This window comes from Aotus nancymaae, unplaced genomic scaffold, assembly GCF_030222135.1.
Source record: "Aotus nancymaae isolate 86718 unplaced genomic scaffold, 86718_ANA_hifiasm-v0.15.2.pri h1tg000046l, whole genome shotgun sequence".
NCBI lineage: Eukaryota > Metazoa > Chordata > Mammalia > Primates > Aotidae > Aotus > Aotus nancymaae.
This window is the reverse complement of record NW_026988460.1, coordinates 26,367,092-26,385,864: the sequence shown is the minus strand read 5'-3', so window position 1 is coordinate 26,385,864 and position 18,773 is coordinate 26,367,092. Positions and strand designations below refer to the sequence as shown.

Genomic DNA, 18,773 nt, shown 5'->3' with positions numbered 1-18,773 from the left:
GATGGCTGAAAACGTCTGACCCCTTTCTGCACATGAGGAAAAGCCCAGGTATGTTCCTGAGCTGTGTTTCCATCTAGAACCTGAGATGGAGGAAGGAATGGCTTCCACCCCGCTCTCCCCTACCCCTTCCCTCTTTATCTTCCCACAGTCAATTAATGAGCTGCTCATTTTGTCCATACTACTGGGCTGATATTGAAGGAGCGGCAAAGAGGGGTGTGATGCCTGCCTTGGGTTAAGTCAAGACTTGTAGGCATGAAGAGAGAGGAGACTGGACCAGACCAGGACTCAGAATCCTGGCTGAGAACCAGCTGTGCCACTAAGGGGTTCTGGGACCTCAGGCCAGCTGCTTCCCTCGGAGCCCCAGTCCTCCCAGTTGTGAAATGGTGGTGGTGAGAATGCCTGCTGCAGTCCTGAGGCTTCACTGAGACGTTGTAAAGGGGAATTTAAAGCAGGGATGGTTGTACAGTTGCTAGCCATTACTAAACAAGGGAAGTGATCGTTGTGTAACAATGATCTAGATTATATTTTCAGATGTCCTCAGTGTAGTCAAGTGGAGATGGAGGAGGCTGTAAGACTTGAGAGGAGGGAGGAGGCATCTCCGTGGAGGGAGCTTCCCTCTCCTGCCCCACCCAGAAGTGCCAGCAGGGAGTAGGAAGACAAATACCTAGAACAGAAAGGATTGTAATAAAGCCACAAGTTTTTATGTAAGTGTTTATTGATTCATATATACATACACACACAGACACACACACACACACATATATATATATTTGTTTAAATATTGAGACGGGAACTCACTATGTTGCCTAGGCTGCTGGAACTCCTGGGCTCAAGCAATCCTCTTGCCTCAGCTTCCCAAACTGCTGGGATTACAAGTACAACCCACCACACCTGGCCAGATTTATTATATATATGGTATATGTTGTGTACAACATGATGTTTTGAAAAGTCTGCATGATATTGAAGATAGGCTAGAAGTTGCTGTTGCATCTAAAATTCCCTGCCTTTCTTTCCTCTGTGAGGGGCACTCAAGCTCACCAGCTTGCACAGGGTGGTTCCCAGTGATGGACTGCCATCCCCACTAGATGGCAGAGAAGAGCTGCTGAGCTCCCACCAGGCCCTGAGCAGAGCTTCAGGTGCCTCCCTGTTCCCAGGCTTCCCTCTGCTGAGCCCATTCAGGGGCCTTGTGACTCTGACCAAGCACCCTGACGCTGCAGGATGTGTCAGTGTTGAAAGAATTCAGAAACAGATTTCTTAGTGGGCAAATCCGAGACTCCAGCACAGCTGAGCTATAGCTAGAAAGACCCTTGAGAGGGTGTCACTAGCAGGCCCCTTTCCACAAAGAAGGTGGCTGGAGCCCAGAGGCAGGGAAGAAGTAGGCTGACAGCAAGGACTGAGACCTTGAATGCTCTTTTCCCTCTTGGCCACTGTGCTGGGCTTTGCGGGTTGCCCTCTCAAGGTGATTTAAGGAAACCCAGAGCTAGAGGGTGGTGTGTAAAACCTGCAGCTTGGGACACAGGCAGTCTTAGCCCTCTGTCCTTTGGCCCATGTGATGCCAACATTGCCCTTTTCTATGGATTCCTCTTCAGAAACACTTGTTTGCCAGGTTCCAACTCTGATGCCTCACTTGACGCTGCCTCTCGCCCCTGCCCATGCTCAGATGGTTCATCCGTGTTCTCCAGGCATCTGCTTCATACTCAAGAGAGCTCTTAGCTGGAGGAGGTGTCATGATCTGTTGAATTGGCCAGCCTCCCCTGTTAGAATGTGTGCCTCTGAATTGTGGAGAGGGACAGGGGCCAAGACATGTTTCTCCCCGGGTCCTCAGCCTCTGATAGGAAGCCGGGCCTGTGGGATGAAAAGATGAAGTCGCATTTTGGCGACCCACGAGATAGCCAGAGGCTGGGGCCTCGCTCTTCTCCCGAAGTCTTTTCAGGAGGGAGGATGCCGTGCAGCTGAGGGTTGCTCTGCACATTTGATTCAAAGGGCTCCGGAGCCACTGCCTCCTCCAGGCACAGGTCAGCCTGTTTTGAATGGGGCAGTGTAAAGAAGCACAGCTGGTAGAAATGGTGACAGCAAAGCCACCTGAAAATGGCCTGACCTGGTGGCTGGTGCTCCTCCAAACCCTGGGCAGAATCTGAAAGCCACAAAACTAGCTTAGCTAAAACCAGGCTGCCTGTTCCTCAGAAACTTCTAGAAGTCCATGAGTTAAAGTCTCTGGCTTTACTGTGAGTTCAAGGCAAGGGCTGCAATTTGAGGATTTACATAAGAGTTTGCCTTCCATGGACTTGTTGGGATTCTTTCCCTTCCCCTCCACCTTCTTCCGGAATCTGTGTTTATGCCCTCTAAGCTTTCCCCTCCTCCGCTCCCTCTGCAGTACCAGGGGCTCTGGGTCCACTGTGTCTGTGGCACCACTGGGTAGGCATAGCTGTCCCCTGCATTCTACCCATGTTGCCAAGATGTGCAGGCAGTCTCATCAGTCTGTGCATCTCACCCACTCCTGCTCTGATGCTGCCTGCACCCTAAACCCACAGGGTCAGACCAGCTTGTTCTTCTTTGGGTCAAGAGTCTCCCAAAGAGGCACCGCCACAGACCGTGGCATCATGGTTTTGTTTTACCTGATCCCAAAATGACTGATGCAACTGGGTTGTCTTTGCTGTTCTTTGCATGGTTCCGTCCCAGGGATAAAGCTGTGCCTCACTGGGTGGTATAACCCCTGCCGTGATGCTTAATCCGTGCTTGCTCTCTCCTCTCCTTACTGGCTCACTGTCTAGATAGAGCTTAACTTACCACCCCCAGCCAGTCACCCAGTTTTAAGCCAAGAAGGCAGCTGACTGGATTCTTTATTTCTTCTCCACAGGCCTTCATCAGAGTACAAGACCTCCGATACTTAGAGCTCATCAGCAGCATTGAGGTAAAAGATGAAGCATTCTTCCTTCCAAAGAAAGCATACTTGGGGTTCATGTTTTAGGGGGAGCCCTTCTAGCAGGGAAGAGCCCTGAGAAGATGGAGCAGATCTCACTGGCATCCGGGCCATAGCCTTGCTGCGGGGACAGAGTGGCCGCACTGGGGAGACAGCAGCGGGAAGTGTGAGCTGTCGCGTGGCAGCTGGGTGAGGCACATGAGTTCCGGATCTCTCCAGGCTTGAGTTTCTTGTCTGTGAAAAGGGATGGGACAGGACCTACCTCGCAGGCTGCCATGAGGATTCAGTAGGTTCTCCAGAACTGGTTTGCATCCTCATGGTGGTGGATAGCTAGTCACCATCCTCCCAGACTCCAGTAATCTGCTAGTGTTGCAGGAGTTTCCCAAATGCACGTGAGGTGAGCTCCACCCCCAGAAATGGACCTGGGGAGTGAGGCCCATGGTCTGAACTGAGCACCCCAGAACTCTGGAGCAACCCCCAGCCTTGCTGTTCCTGGCTGAGAGTACTGGCCTTGTCATCCCAACCCAATAGGCCTGCAGTGGGTAAGGAAGCTGGTTGTGGAAGACACTATGCTTTTTTTTTTTTTTTTGAAACAGGGTCTCACTGTGTTCCCCAGGCTGGAGTACAGCAGCACAATCATGGCTTACTGCAGCCTAGACCTCCCAGACTCAAATGATCCTCGCACTTCAGCCTCCCAAGTAGCTGGGATCACATGCAGATGCCATCCACCTGACTAATTTTCTGTATTTTTTGCACAGTCAGGGTTTTGCCACATTTCCCAGGCTGGTTTCAAATTCCTCGGCTTAAGCCATTAGCCCACCTTAGCCTCCCAAAGTGTTAGCATTACAGACTTGAGCTACCACGCCCGGCCCTTGGACACTGTTTGTAATTTCTGTGTATCTTAATGCTGTCTGGCTGTGTGTAAAAAGGTGTACACATTTTTTTCTCTTGAACAAATTTATTGGAGGGTACGGGAATGTGAGATACATTTGAATTCCCGGTTGGAAACAGTGAGGAAATCAGCAAATGTCTTGTCCCTCTCATTCAGTTGTGCATAATAAACACCTGTCATGGGCCAACCCTTGTGCCGAGCTCAGTGGGCACAGAGCTGAGGAGAGAGACGCCTGCAGGAGCTCACAGCGCGCTGAGCCTCATAAGCTGCACTGTGTTGAGTCTGCTGTGTGCCCCACGTGGGACCCATGCGGGTGCTGTTCTAGATCCTCAGGTTAACTGGATGTGGCAGGTCCTGTTGCTCTCCCTATTCCATGCAGGAGGAAGCTAAGGCTCAGTGAGGCTATGCCACGTTCCCATGGGTCCACAGCCAAAAGCTCAGTGGAATTCAAGCCCAGGCTGTTTTCTAAGGTCATATTCTGTCAGCCACGTACCCTCCCCATCTGCGAGTCAAGAGGGGCGTCTGTATGTTCTGGGGTTTACCTACCTGTGTGGTAAAAGGCTTGTTCAGAGCCATTGCCCGAAATGCCCAGTGCTGCTGACTCTCACTTGTAAATCAATTGGCCGGGATCCAGGGATCTTCACCTGAAACCAAGGAGGATAATTTTTCTGTCTACAAAAGTAACTGCTTTTTGTGGGGTCTAACTGTTACTAGTCACTTACCAAGTCAAAATATCTGCTGCTCCTCATGTACTGTGAGCTGGGAAGTAGGTTAAACTCATAAGATTGTCTCTTAAAAAAAATGAAGTGCCTTCAAGTGAGCTCCATGTTGACTGCCTACGGCCTTAGTTGCACACATCTGGGTGCTCAGCATAATTGCAAAGAACTGTGTATCCTCAGGAAGTGCCTTTTGGATAGGTGAGATGTCCCTGTCCTGCTGACGGGGGGAAAGAACCTGCCCATGGTGACATGTACCTGGAGAGTACGGTAGATCGTTTTTAATTCATCATGGTGACATCCTGGACTGATTTTCATGCCTAGTAAAACTTTTTTTTGTTTTGTTTGGTTTGGTTTTTTTTTTTTTTTTTGCAGGGATAGTCTTGCTATATTGACCAGGCTGGTTTTGAACTCCTGGGCTCAGGCGATCTTCTTGCCACAGCCTCCTAAAGTGTAGGGATCACAGGCATGAGTCATCATGTCCCTCCAAAATATTATATCTCACTGCAAGATTTTAATTTATTTCCAACTACTAGGAGCTAGTCTGTCTGATGAGCCTGAGCTGTGTGCAGGTTTTTAGAAAGATGATTTCTGTCAGTGTGGAAGCATGTTACCTCCAGCTGTTAAAACTTTCACCAGCTTGTCTAAGAGCTTGATTCAATGTCTCATCGTCCTCCGATATGCTACTCTTGCTAGAAAACAAGCAAAAGGAAACTGCTGGGGCTCAGGCCTTGGGTGCTAATGACTGTTTCTAAATACTCCAGCTGTAGATGAGTGAATGTTAAGGAAGAAGTGTGCAGGATACTCCTCTTTATCCTTAGCTCTGCTAAGTTTTGTGTGTGTGTGTGTGTTGTTGGGGACATCACTTCCTGCAGAAAACAGTATTGTGTGATACAAGGAATATCTGGAGTCAGACAGAACTGTGTCCTAATGCCAGCTCTGTCTGACCGCGACCTGTTCCTCCTCTTGAGTCTCAGCGTCATTCACTCTAATACTTAGGTAGTGAGACCTATCCTGAGGGTCACTGAGAGGAATAAAGGGGCTATGTGTGTATAAGGTATATACCCAGAACCTAGTGGATGTCAGCATGTGGGATTTCTTACCTTCTCTTTAGAAGTAGGGACACAGTAAGACTTGTCATCCTATTTTATTGGTCTCCCTCTTGGGCGAAACCCTAAACATTCTCCTGCTCTGTCATCCTCATGAGCCACAACTCAGCCAAAGCAGGCCTGCAGATTTGGGAGATCCTCAGGGGTCTCAAAAGAGTCAGCAGCACACACTATCCAGACTATTCTGTTGTAGCCTTGGAATACACAGGAAAGCAACCCTGAGGAATTTCCATTAAACAAACAAAGGTTTGCATCTTTTTTTGATCTTTGCTTGTCTGGTAAAAACCTGCTTTTGTTGTCAGGCGTTCCCAGAGGAAACCTAGGGAGAGACACAACAGCCAGGAGCAAGCCCAGGTTCCAGTAGGAAGGCCCAGGGGGCTCACTTGAAATAGCCACATCTGACCTTTGTAAAGGCTGCTTCCTGCCCATGGCTGCAGAGACCATTTCCTGTGCTTCTAATTTTTCCAGGAGAGGAAGAAGCGGGGAGAGACCAACAATGACCTGTTTCTGGCAGATGTGTTTTCCTACCAGGGGAAGTTCCATGAGGCCGCCAAACTGTACAAGAGGAGCGGGCATGAGAACCTCGCGCTTGAAATGTACACCGACCTCCGCATGTTTGAGTGTGCCAAGGTAATCCACCCCGTCCTGGGCCCAAGCTCTGGCCTGGAGCCCACTGGTGTTCCCACCTGCAGTGTCCAAGTTGTTTCCCCCAAGAGTGGTGCAGAAGAAAACTAGCAATTGCCTCAGAAAGGATATGGGGAAGCGGGTAAACAAAGGACCCCTCTACAGCCACTGGTTGAAACTCACCTAAAACTGACCTTTAAGGCTGACATCAAAGGGGCAGAGTATTGCAGTTCAGACCTTCGTCAGCAACAGAGATGGATGGCTGTGGGTCTGCACCAGCACGATCCCTTCATTGAGTCGAGGGCTCAGGGCTTTAGGGCAGTCTCCCACAAATCCTCTCAATCCTTGTCAGGAGCCACTAAGAATCGGCATCTTCAGGTGGGAGCCGGTCCTGCCAATCGTATGGAACAATGTGGTGCACTCCAGCCAAGGTTCCCTAAGTGCCTGCCAATTGTCCAGGGCTTCGCACTGGGCTTCTGGAAAGTCAGGCAGAGCCTTCACTCTCCCGTGTTAGCCCTGTGTGCCTCACATCTGGCAGCTGTAGAGTGGCTACCACATGGTGCAGTGGGTGATGGCAGAGATTCCCTTTTGCATTGGGATAGCCCCCATGAACCCTAGTCCCCAGCAGAGCTGGGCCTTTGAAGGCAGGTGTGGGAGAGGAGCATCCTAGACCAGGCTTCTGATGGCTTCTATGGGAACAAGTTGCACTAAGGAGCCCAGACCAGTCAAGACATTTGCAGTTCAGTCTAAGCAAGGTTCAAAGAGGCTTGGGTGCATTGAGCAATGATTTTCTTCCTTCCACAGAGGGGCTTTGTTAACCTGCCTTTTCTGGGAGTGTCAGAAGTGGCTCTCAGTATGTGATGAAGTGACTCATCAGCCACAGCCGATTAGTGGCTACTAATGGCAATTCTCCAGCTCACAAGTTCAGGATGGAAAGTCTTCCCCACTTTTGTCTGCTTTTCTATTCCTGAAGATGGCTGTGCTCTTCCAGTATCTGTTTGTTCCTGGGGCTGGAGGTGATGTTGCCCAGGATTTATTGCTCATCAACAGATGGATGAGCTCCTGGGCACCAACCTGTCTTTTCACCTTAGTGATTTCTTCACTTCGTACCTGAGACCCAGGGAGTTCAGGCACCCTCTGCTGTTTCTCCATCACCTTTTCTGCACTCTCCCAGACCCCACCACAGACACCTAGAAGATTTCATAACACATTCATACTGAGATCACCTGAGGCAGTGCATCTCTGCTTCTGGGGATAACAAAATGTTAACTCAGGATGAACCCTTAAGGGATCAAAACCTTGGGGGTAGAATTTAGGCTTAGGGACCCCAGAAGCTTCCTCATGGAGGCAGCTGTGGTGCAGTAGAAAATGCCTGGCCAGGCTGGGCGTTGGGGCTTAAGCCTGTAATCCTAGCACTCTGGGAGGATGAAGTCGTTAGATTGCTTGAGGTCAGGAGGTCGAGACCAGGGTGCTCAGAAGTGACTGGCCCCACTTCTGCCCCTGCTCTAAGGCCCCTCCTTATACTCTGGTGGGCTTCATGTGCCCATAGCCTCTCACTAGAACTGTAGCGCATTTACACACTCCATCTGCTCCATCTCTCTGTGAAGGTAAAGACTCTGGGACTTGCTTTTGGTTTTAGTTTTTGATCTCTATTCCAAAAATGCAAAAAATTCTCTGCCAAAAATGCAAAAACTCAGCTGGTTCCTATATTCCTAGCTACTGAGAGGGAGGCTGAGGTGGGAGGATTGCTTGAGCCCCGGAGGTAGAGGTTGCAGTGAGCCAAGATCGCACCACTGCACTCCAGCCTGGGGAACAGAGCAAGACCCATGTCAAAAATAAATAAGAAAATGCCTAGCCTTGGTGCCCCAGAGCTGGTAGCGTGTGGGTTCTTCCTATGGGGTGACCTGGAGAAAGGCTCTTCAGTTTTCCAAGCTTCCCTTTCCTTCTCAGATGGTAATAGCCACAGCTCAGTTTAGTCTTGAAATTTGCACAGAATAATGTATAGGAAAGCATATTACAAATGCCAAGCTGTAGAAAGATTAGGAAGATGAGAGGTGCCACATGTGACCACAGAGTGGATCTTCAGTCCTCTCTCCTTGGCTGGCCCCACTTCTGCCCCTGCTCTGAGGCCCCTCCTTTCACTCTGGTGGGCTTTGTGTGCCCACAGCCTCTCACTAGAACTGCAGCCCATTCACACACTCCATCTGCTCCGTCTCTCTATGAAGGTAAATACTCTGGGACTTGTTTTTGGTTTCAGTTTTTTATCACTATTCCAAGTAGGTTGGTTCCATTTCAGTCCCCCCTGCCCCCACCCGGTAGTCTGAATTTCAGAAATGTGTACATACACATTATGTGGGGGGTGGGGGAGATCCAGTGCTGATTAACATGGCATGTTTTTGTTTACTTGAAAATTGTTTCCCAAGATTCAATCTGGTTTTCAGAAAAGGGGAAATTACATTCCCACGTACAAATAAATTGTGTGCTTTCCGGATAAGTGACATGTTTATATGGTGATAAAGGGAATTATAGTGCTCTTAATTCTTATGTAGTATGTTCTTATCAAAATCACCAAGCATGAGAACACTGTTTAGTCTCATTCATCACTCAGCACAGCCTCTTTCTGTCCACTTCAGGGCCAAGTCTTTGCCAGTGCCCCAGATAACATGTAAGTTAGCTTCAGGGAAGCAAAAAGCCATTGAATTCCCACTTCGCTGAGCCTTGAAGGAAGCTTTTAGACCCAGCTTCAATGAAGCCACACCTCCCTGAGGGGCAAGTTGGGCTGGAGGAGGCTTCCGCAGGCTGTGAGCTCTGGTGCCTTGATGGTCTCCTTGAGGGGACGACCCAGGCTTATGGCTCCCTCTCAACTTGACTCTTCTTGCCATGGTCACTCCTAGTCCCCTCAGTACTCACTGAAGTCCCTTTGGAACACATTTCTAGTCTCCTAAGATGCTTGTTTCCCCCAACTGGCACCCTCATTTCACCAGCCAGGTAGGCAGGGTTTTCAGCTTCGTGTTGGCATAGAGAATCTGCGTCATAGCAGCTGCCAAGAGGAGAGGTGTGTCTGTAAAGACTCAAACTAGGCGTGGTCAGTGGCTGCTTTACAAGCTCTTTCTCTTTGTCAGCTCCAGAAGAACCAAAGGCCAGCCAGGGCGCCTGTCTTCTATTGGGTCTCCAGCATCAGGGTATACAATGCCCTTTCCTCTCCTTCTTAAAACATGTCATATATTAAGTTGCCTAATACATGATCTCAGGAGCTACACAATTACCCTGAAAGCAAATGAGGGAAAAAAGCAAGCTAATTGTTCAAGTGGGTTTTTAGTATAAGTTGACTGTACTTTCTTGACACATGAGCATTAATCATGGGGAAAGGAGTGCTTTTTTTAATTCTAGGTAAGGCTGACACAAAGCACTCTCTGCAGGGTACGTTATTCCTGAGACAAACCCCTTCTTACCAGTAATGTAGACCTGGGCTGTAAGTGCTCCCAGTTTCCCTTTTTGAAAAGCTCCACCTGAAAAGCTGCCTCAACTCTGGCAAACTCCCATGTGTGCATTTTGGGTAACTACCCTGAAAAGAGGTGATGATCTAAGGTTGTTTCTCACACTTTCTAGGGCCAGCCCAGAGAAGCTGGGCATACTGCTTCAGAGGGCCCCTGCTGTGGCCAAAGGAGTACAGGCTCTGGGCCTGAACCCTGAGCCTCCAGGACCCCAGCCCTCTCTTCCTTCTCAGGTCCTCTTCTGAGCCCCTTCCCTGCCTCAATCCCTCCATGGCCTCCTGCCCTCCCATTATCAGATCAGGCCCTCACTCCTGCAGACCTGACCTCAGGACAGGATCCCTTACCATTCAGGTGAGAAGCAATTACCCAGAGAGAGGTTTGCTTGTTATCTGTTTCAGGCAAGTACCTGGGGCAAAGACAATGTGATGATTCCCTAGTTCAGGGCACAGACCGTTTCAGGAAACAGCTGTGAATGGCATTCCTAGTGTGCTGGTGATTCAGGGAGGGCACGGAGGGCCTGCAAACTCTGTAAGTCATTTTATTTGTGTAAGTTTAGGGGAACCCATACTCAGCCCCACTCTGAAGCATGTGGTGTCACCCATATGATCTGACTAAAGATGATAGGTCTCGATATTTGGAATTGTGCACCAGGTTTTCTCGTTGCTGTTTAGGAATAGTCATGTATCTACCAAACTATATGTGAGAGATAGACTGACCATGAACCCCCCACCCTGCAGACTTCATGTGCAGTGCCCCAAACAGTCCAGAAAGTATTGTTTAGCTGAAGAACAAATGAAGCTCTGCGGGTCAGGGTTCTTGATGTTGTCCCAGGATCCCCCAGAATACCCGCAGGGCAGCCCAAGATGGCTCTTCCTGAGACCTGGGACTCCCCCTACTCAGCCTCTCAGGGACAGCCCCACCTGCCTCCTGGTTGCCTGCTTCAGCCACATGTAGCCTGCCCTTGCTGCTAGAAGAGCCTGATGTAATGCTGGCATGGGAAGTCCTGATCCAGAGTGTTTTTGTTTGTTGTGCTTCCTCAGGATTTCCTTGGATCTGGAGACCCCAAAGAAACAAAGATGCTAATCACCAAACAGGCTGACTGGGCCAGGAATATCAAGGAGCCCAAAGCCGCCGTGGAGATGTACATCTCAGCTGGAGAGCACGTCAAGGCCATCGAGATCTGTGGTGACCATGGATGGGTTGACACGTAGGTTTTGGTCCCTGCCCCAAGAAGCATTTGGCAGAATGTCATCACATGCCACCTCTTGTCTTTGACTGACAATGGAACAAATTGTGCTTCTCTAATTATCTAAAGCAAATATGACAGTGACTAGGTTCTTCAGGAGACACAGAGATTGCACAAGGTAGTGGCTGCCTTCCAGGAGCTGATGGAGTCACTAGGGGAAGGGATGGTTGGGACCAGGGAATTGGAGACACCAGGACATTAGAGCTGCTGTTTGCTGAGCATTCACTACAACCCAGGTGCTGTGATAACCGTAAAGGCATTAGGTTTTCCACCTATGCCATCAGGGCTCGTGTCTCCCTGCCCACCTTGCAGATGATGATACAGAAGCTAAAGGGACAAGTTATTCCCAAAGCCAGGTAGCTAGAAAATTGTAGAGTTGAGCTTTAGCTCCTGATCTGGGCAATGTCGATGCTAACTACGGGTGTAATGGTAGGAACAAAAACAATTTCCAAATCCATCAGGGAATAATTCTCATGGGAGGAACCATGGATGTCTTCTCTTAGGAGACACTCTTTGCCATGAAGGGATGTTAAAGAATTCCAAAAGGTAAATAGAGATGGGGGAAGGATATGCAGGCAGGAAGTACAGCAGGAATAGAGTGAGTCAGCAGTGGTTGGAATAAAAGACGCATGGGAATGAAAGGGTGAAGGACGTGGGCTGTGGATTGGGGAAAGTGCACTGGCCACACTGGAAGACCCTCTGATACCAAACCGACACGCTTAGATTTGCCAATAGCGAGTGACCACCTATAGTCAGACACCCCTTCAGGCAGGCAGATAGAATGGAGACTAGATAACTGGCTGGTACAGTAGGGCAGGAGGGAACTTGGTAGCTGAAGGCATGAGAGAGAAGTAGCAGAGTAATAACCAATGGACCCGTCCCAGGGTGGTGGGTCACGGGTGAGTGTCAGGCTGGCTTTACTCTGTGGCTGCTGGTGGGTTATGCCATTCACCGAAGTGGACAACAGGGAGAGGAGGGGTTTGGGGTGGGGCAGCACTGAGACAGAATGGATTCAGTCTTGGGACTCAGCGCACTAGACCTCCCTGGGGAAGGCTTTGTCCTAGTCAGTGAGCCTCAGACTCACTCATGTGCACACATGCTTGCACATGCTACCGCAGCAGGCAAAGGACATGATGGGACAAGCTTCTGAGGGTGGCTCAGCCTGGGTCCTAAAATATGTTGGTTCTTCTGGAAGCAACATTGTGGTCTACAGGTAGCAGTGGCCTGGCCAGGACTTGGGGACACGGAGGAGGCTGGTTAATAATTAAGTTGTTTCCTTGAGCACTGCCATGTATTAATAATTGGCACGTGGCCCCTCCCAAAGGGACCTTGGTGGATGACCTACTACCCCATCTCTTTTTTGTGCAATAACTTTTTAAGACAGAGGCACAGATATTGTTCCCCACATTTTTTAGATGAAGGGGTTCCTATAGAAGAGAGCCAGGCAGATTTAGGGTCCCCTGTTCTCTCTTCTGGTTTTTAATGTCACTTTCATTTGTAAGTGCTATGTATCAGGTTACCCTGAGGGTACTTGAGTAATTCAAGAAACACATTAAGCATGTTCTGTTCATTTCCCAGATGTGGCTGTAAAAAGTGCCTTTCCTCCAGGGACATTAGGTGTGATGGGTGGGAAGGTTTCTAAGGCTCCAAGGGCTGTCTATGCCACCTTTCCCTAAAAATGTGTCCTTTTTCTGCCGTACAGTGTTATTTTTAGATGCCATTATTATTCTAAGTGCAGATTGACAGGCCTCCATGCCTTGCCTGCCTCTGAGACAGGGATCCATTATAGCTGCTTCTCCTTCCTTTCTCGCCAAGACTAGCCTGGGTAGAACCCTTTCTCTTGGGAGAATTGGTTTGACTCCAGATTCCAACCTGACCAGAGAGCAAGCACACCCATCTAGGCCTCATGTCTCCATGAGCAATGGGAGGGCTGCTGGCCACAGGGAAGCAGTGGTGAGCCAGTAGGTCCCTGCAGCTCCTCCCTTTGGTCAGCACCTTGGCCAGGAGGACAGGGAAGACTTCCTGCAGGCTTTTGTCCAGAGCTCAGAGCAACCCCCTACTCACTTCTTCCTTTAGAGGGCACTCATTGAGGAACTCTCACGCCTTGGCCTCCACTTTGCTGTAAGAATTCCTGCACCAGTGGTAGAAAGAGCGCTGGGCCACTTCCTGGCTGCTGAGTCTTGGGCTGGGTGCTTCACTTTCCCCCCAGACTTTAGTCTTCTCATCTGTAAGATGGAAAGAAATGGAAGTAATCATGCCCACCTCTTAGGGCGGTGAAGATTCTGATTTCACACATGGGAAAGCTCACGGCACCATCTTGGGTACTTGATTAGGGATTAGGAGATTTTTGTTTCTACGCCTGGCTAAATAGCTCAGTGACTTCTGAGAAAGACACATGAGATAGCTCCTGATTGCTGGTGATGTTTTTGGAGTGTGTATTCACTCCTTTAATAACTACCCACTGAGCAGCTCCCAGGGGCCATGGCACGGTCTCAACACTGGGGACTGCAGAATGAATGGAGGTACGGCCTGCCCTTGATAAGACCCAGAGCCCCCCAGCCACTTCCTTCCATCAGGCTTCTTCACAGGGGTCAGGCTTCTTCACAGGGGTCCCTCTCCTACCTGTCCCTTCCCTCTCCAGGTTGATCGACATCGCCCGCAAGCTGGACAAGGCTGAGCGCGAGCCCCTGATGCTGTGCGCTACCTACCTCAAGAAGCTGGACAGCCCCGGCTATGCTGCCGAGACCTACCTGAAGATGGGTGACCTCAAGTCCCTGGTGCAGCTGCACGTGGAGACCCAGTGCTGGGATGAGGTGAGAGGAAAGCAGGCCTCATGGGCTGGGGCCCCACCTGAGCCCTGGGATACAGGCAGGTGGGTACAGGGACCCTTTGGGGTTTATGTGGAGAGAAGCTGCCCCCATGATGGAAGGAACATTGGGCTGGCAGTCGAACAACTTAACCTTGAATTCCCTGAGCCAGAAAATCATCGAGGGCCTTTCCACGTGTTCTTTCCTTCAGTCATTGAGAAAATTGTTATTGACTGCCAGCTTTGTGCCAGTGAGGTGACAGGCACCAGGGATGAGTGTGAACGTGACAGCTCCAGTGCCTGCCATTGGGCTGAGCTGCCTCTGACCAGCGCCACAGGCTCAGACACATGGCTGATGTGGAGATGCACCTGTGTGACATTTCAAACCTGCTGAGTGGCATTTTGGCAGAAAGCGCCATCTGTGCTCTCCAGATCCAGACTGCGAGAGCCATTTCAGGGGCCAGTTTTTTCCCTCCCTTCTCCGCCTCTACCTCCCACAACCCACTACTTCTCTCTCTGGTGTTGGCGGGTGTGAAGAATTAGCCAGGCCAGTGCGAAAGGTGGCCAGCCTGAGGCTGGCAGAAGCAGCTGATGCTGCCCCTTCTGTGGCTCAACCCCTACTCTCCAGCTCACTAGCTCCCCGTGCCCTGCAGAGAAATCCATCCCCGAGAGGATTAGGGGCTGTGCCAAGATCCTCCCCTGACTCACTCATCTACCCATCATGGTCCATTTTAGAGTGAAAGCAAAGCCTTCATTGGGAGGAGCCATCTGACTCTTGTCTGCCCTCTGAATGGCTCCATTTGGTGAGGTGATGAGGTTACTGACGAGAAAAGGTGGGGCCAGGGACAGAGGCAATGGTGGCTTCTCAAGATAAATTTATTAGGAGACTTCTCAAGCAGCATAGATTAGAGCATCTTAGAACGACTCAGACCTGGCTGTGCATCAGGCAGACTTTCTCCCCATGGCTCACGTCCGGTTCTCCTGGCCTGATAGGTGGTTCTGGGGCTTAGGTGAGAAGCAGTCAGTGGGTCCATACAGCACGAAGCCCACAGTCATCTTTGACAACTGTTAAGAAGTGGTGATGATGATAATGTCAATTCTGTTTCCTTAGGTGTCGCCTGCAATTAAAAGAAATCTGTTTGCAGCACTACAGGAGCCCACGCAAACCTCAAAATAAAATGTTTCCGACTCTGTGCCGCTTCTGTGGTCCAGAAACAGACTGTGTTGTTACTGAATCCAGTCGCTTGCATATTGCTGTTAATTGCCTTTTGTTTTCGAAGAGCTGATTTGTTTTTGCGTTTCTGTGGGTAGTTTTTGCGGGGAGGTGCTCTCCCCCTCTGAGTTGTAAGGCTGGCAAAATACGACATCCCTAATGAATTCAGCCAAGTGCAGTGTTTTCATGGGGGCTGCAGGGGCAGCTTTATTAAGACTTCGTTTGCTCCTTTCCCCAGGCCTTTGCTTTGGGTGAGAAGCATCCTGAGTTTAAGGATGACATCTACGTGCCCTATGCTCAGTGGCTAGCAGAGAACGATCGCTTTGAGGAAGCCCAGCAAGGTAGGCAACACAGACTGTCACCTTCTAGAAGGAGCAGGAGAAGTCACTGCCAGGACATACGTTTCAAGAAGGCTACAAGCCCTTCCCATCTGTAGATCCCAAGATAGATGACTTCATCCTGGGGATGTGATTGTTTGGTGGTGAAAGACTGTGGAGCATGGAAAGACCATGGGCTTTGGAATCACACCCTCCTAGGCCACACTCACTTGCTACAGGCCCTTAATGGGTGCTGCCTCCTCTCCAAGCCTCTGTGGTTACTGAGCAAAGTGCTGTGCACTACAGTGTATCTTCCCATTTAATCCTCCCAATAGCCCTATGGTGTAGCTACCATCATTATGATTCCCATTTTGCAGATAAGAAAACTGAAGGGAAAAGTGGTGAAGAAATTTGCCTTAAATTTCATAACTAAGAAGTGACAGGAAGGTAATGGTGAGCCAAGGTGCCGTGAGGACAAAAAGTAAGGACTGCCACACAGTATAAGGCATGGTCTCACCTCTACTTTCCTCTACCAAGAATAGAAACTCAGCTTCTATTTCTGGCTTAGATAAACAGGTGACCTCTGCTCCTCAAGATTTCCATTGGTAAAATGGGCTGCATACAACGTACAACAGCATCTGAAATAGGAACCAAAGCAAGTATAGAGCTTTTGCTGATGTTGTTAATCATATTTTTTAAAGTTGACTGCCCTCTCTGTGTCAGACCCTGACTGAGCACTTAACCTACATAACCTTGAATCTTGCCAACAGCCATGCAGGGACAAAGAGACTAAATGTGCCATGCCAAGTCACAAATCTAGTCAGCAGCAGAGCCAGAATTGGACCAGTACCTCTCTGACTGGGGAACCTGATTTTTCTGTTTTGCTGCCTATTTAGCCTTCTAATTGAAGTTGGGTGTTTCATGTTCCATAGCATCTCATTTACACTTCTATATGGTAACAGTTGCCACCTCCGGACACATTGCAGAACAAATGTCTCCATGTTGGAGCTCCTCAACCAAAAGCCCTCACTGAAGGACAGCGTATTCTCTGCTGCTTCAGCATTTCCAGAGCACCCAGTTGCTGAAGTATCTTCATGTTTGGGCAAAACACATCAACCTATCCATCTGTCTGTGTCTGCCCTTCCAAGAATCCATCACCATAGTAACTTGGTACTCAGACAAGAGACTGTAGATGAGAATGAAACAAAGGCCAGACCTTCTCTGAAGGCGGAGGATTAGGATCATCTGAGTGCCCACATATGGCAAGTGTCATGGCTACACGTGCTTCACTGGCAGCCACCAACATTCAAGGGGCTGACCACATAGTAGGTACTCAGAAAATACCTGTTTAAAAGTATAGGAACATTTGAGATTTTTTTTTTTTGCTTGTTTTCGCAAATGGTTGTGAGAACTGAGGCAGATCCTTCAGAGTGGTCATTGGAAAGCAGTCATTTGAAGACAAACAGGACTCGAGTTGGGCTTGGTTCTGGGACCTTGGGTGGACACTTTACCTCCATCTTGCAAAGCCCATTCATTGCTCATAAAAAGGGGGATAATTTTCTTTCTATATAAGTCTGTGGTGAGGATCGGTGAGGTGATTAGCAACAAAAGCATTTGGTAAACCTCCAAGTGCAGTAAACTGGCAGGTCCTGTTTGCGTCACCTTAGAAGTCACCAGACTGCCCTGGAATTTGGCCCCTCTGGTTTTTCCTTTCTGCCATCCTTTTCAAAGTCGGTCGCCTTTTCCCAGCCAAAAAGGAATATATCTCACTGTACTTTTTCCAGGATGTAGCCTTGGTTATTTAGAGAAGCGGCATCCCAGCAACGAAGCACTGCAGATGCTCCAGTGAGTGTCCTACTTCCAGAGCAGCCCATGCAAGCCCCACAGAGCTCCATCCTGCCTCCTGTGTGCCTCCGTAAATTGCATGTGCTTTTGTCCTCTTCCCCACTCCTCCTACAGCATTCCACAAGGCTGGGCGACAGAGAGAAGCAGTCCAGGTGCTGGAGCAGCTCACAGACAATGCTGTGGCAGAGAGCAGGTTTAATGATGCTGCCTATTATTACTGGATGCTATCCATGCAGTGCCTCGATATAGCTCAAGGTGCGTAAACATCAGCCAGACCACTGTTTTCCCAAGCCCTGCTCTGATACCAAGATAAACATCAGAAGAGCTGGGACATTTTAATTAAAGCCCTGGGCTTGTTTATTGGGTGTATTGTCCATAAGCCTGCCTTGCAGTGGCATAATGTGGTGTGTTATCTTTTTCTAGTTTGCCCCTCAGAATGGTATGAGGGCCATCCAAGGGTTACGGTTGGCAGGTTCAGCCCTGCATTGCTAATTCAGAACATGTCTCTCCCCTGCTACCTGGGAGCCCATAGCTGGGAGCACTGGGTTTTAAAATCTTTTAATTAAAGGAGAAGATGAAGAAGAGATGGCTTTACAATAGCACACTCCAGATTCTTACTCATCCCAGCCAAGAAAACAGTTTCAATGTTGCTTTCTTTCACGAGACTTCCTATGATGTACTGAGGGCGTCCTGGAAATGGAAGAGACAAGGAGATGTTCTTCTCCATTGGACAAGGCCACATGCAGGGGTGGGAAAAACACTGGAATGGAAGCCACAGGTGACTTGTAGCAAGTCACAGTCCTTCCTGAGCTCTGCATGCCCATCTGCCCTGTGAGAGTACCCTTGTCCTAGTCCCTTTGTAAAGTTGCTGGGAGCCTCACAGAGCCATGCTTACAGTTTGAAAATTGTCAAGCCCAGGTGTAAGGTGGCATTTTTCTGTTCTGGCCAGTGGCTTATGCTTCTGATAGAAGTAGCAGAGGGAAGAGGCATGAGATGAGCATGAATGCAGTTGGTGTCTGCCTGCCCTTGTCCCAGCAGGCTCTTCTGACATGTCTGGGGTCATCCTGCAGCTCTCTCCCCCAGGGGAGTAACCTGGGAGGGTGCAGTGAGAGATCTGGAAAAAATAACCTCAAACTCCCTAGCCTTATGCTCTGCCCACCTAAGACTTCACCGTCCTGGAGTGGCCCCTACTTCTAAGCAGAGTGCCTTTCCCATCACTATACTTTGTCCCTTACCCTGGCACAGACACCATGTGGTGGGAGAACTGATGCTGGCCAAAGTGCTGTTGCCTGGCCCCCTCCTACTGCGGCCCGGTGGCAGTCACAGACACTGTTTGACACTTTGCCCTCTCACCCACTGCAACAGCAGATCCTGCCCAGAAGGATGTGATGCTTGGCAAGTTCCACCACTTTCAGCGTTTGGCAGAGCTGTACCATGGCTACCATGCCATCCATCGCCACACGGTAAGGTGGCTGCGTCACTGGCACCTAAGGGTACTGTCTGCTGAGTTGGGGGCCCCAGGCATGTCTAAAGAGCAGCAAACTAGATGGAAAGTAGCCCACTGGTCACAGTGAACTGCTGAGGAATCTTG

General features: G+C 49.5%; 1 protein-coding gene across 7 annotated transcripts in view; it reads left to right on the top strand.

Moving 5' to 3' along the window:
* The window catches only part of IFT122 (intraflagellar transport 122), a 75,988-nt gene that overhangs the window by 45,299 nt on the left and 11,916 nt on the right, over positions 1 to 18,773 (top strand). For 5 of the 7 annotated variants that reach the window (XM_064362083.1, XM_012472909.3, XM_012472906.2 and 2 more), the window contains 7 exons: positions 2,858 to 2,911; positions 6,106 to 6,267; positions 10,796 to 10,962; positions 13,643 to 13,814; positions 15,259 to 15,361; positions 17,297 to 17,437; positions 18,548 to 18,645. In XM_064362083.1, the coding sequence (XP_064218153.1) occupies positions 2,858 to 2,911; positions 6,106 to 6,267; positions 10,796 to 10,962; positions 13,643 to 13,814; positions 15,259 to 15,361; positions 17,297 to 17,437; positions 18,548 to 18,645 (897 nt within the window). The remainder of the gene's footprint in view (positions 1 to 2,857; positions 2,912 to 6,105; positions 6,268 to 10,795; positions 10,963 to 13,642; positions 13,815 to 15,258; positions 15,362 to 17,296; positions 17,438 to 18,547; positions 18,646 to 18,773) is intronic. The other 2 variants (XM_012472907.2, XM_064362082.1) reach the window with 1 other exon arrangement.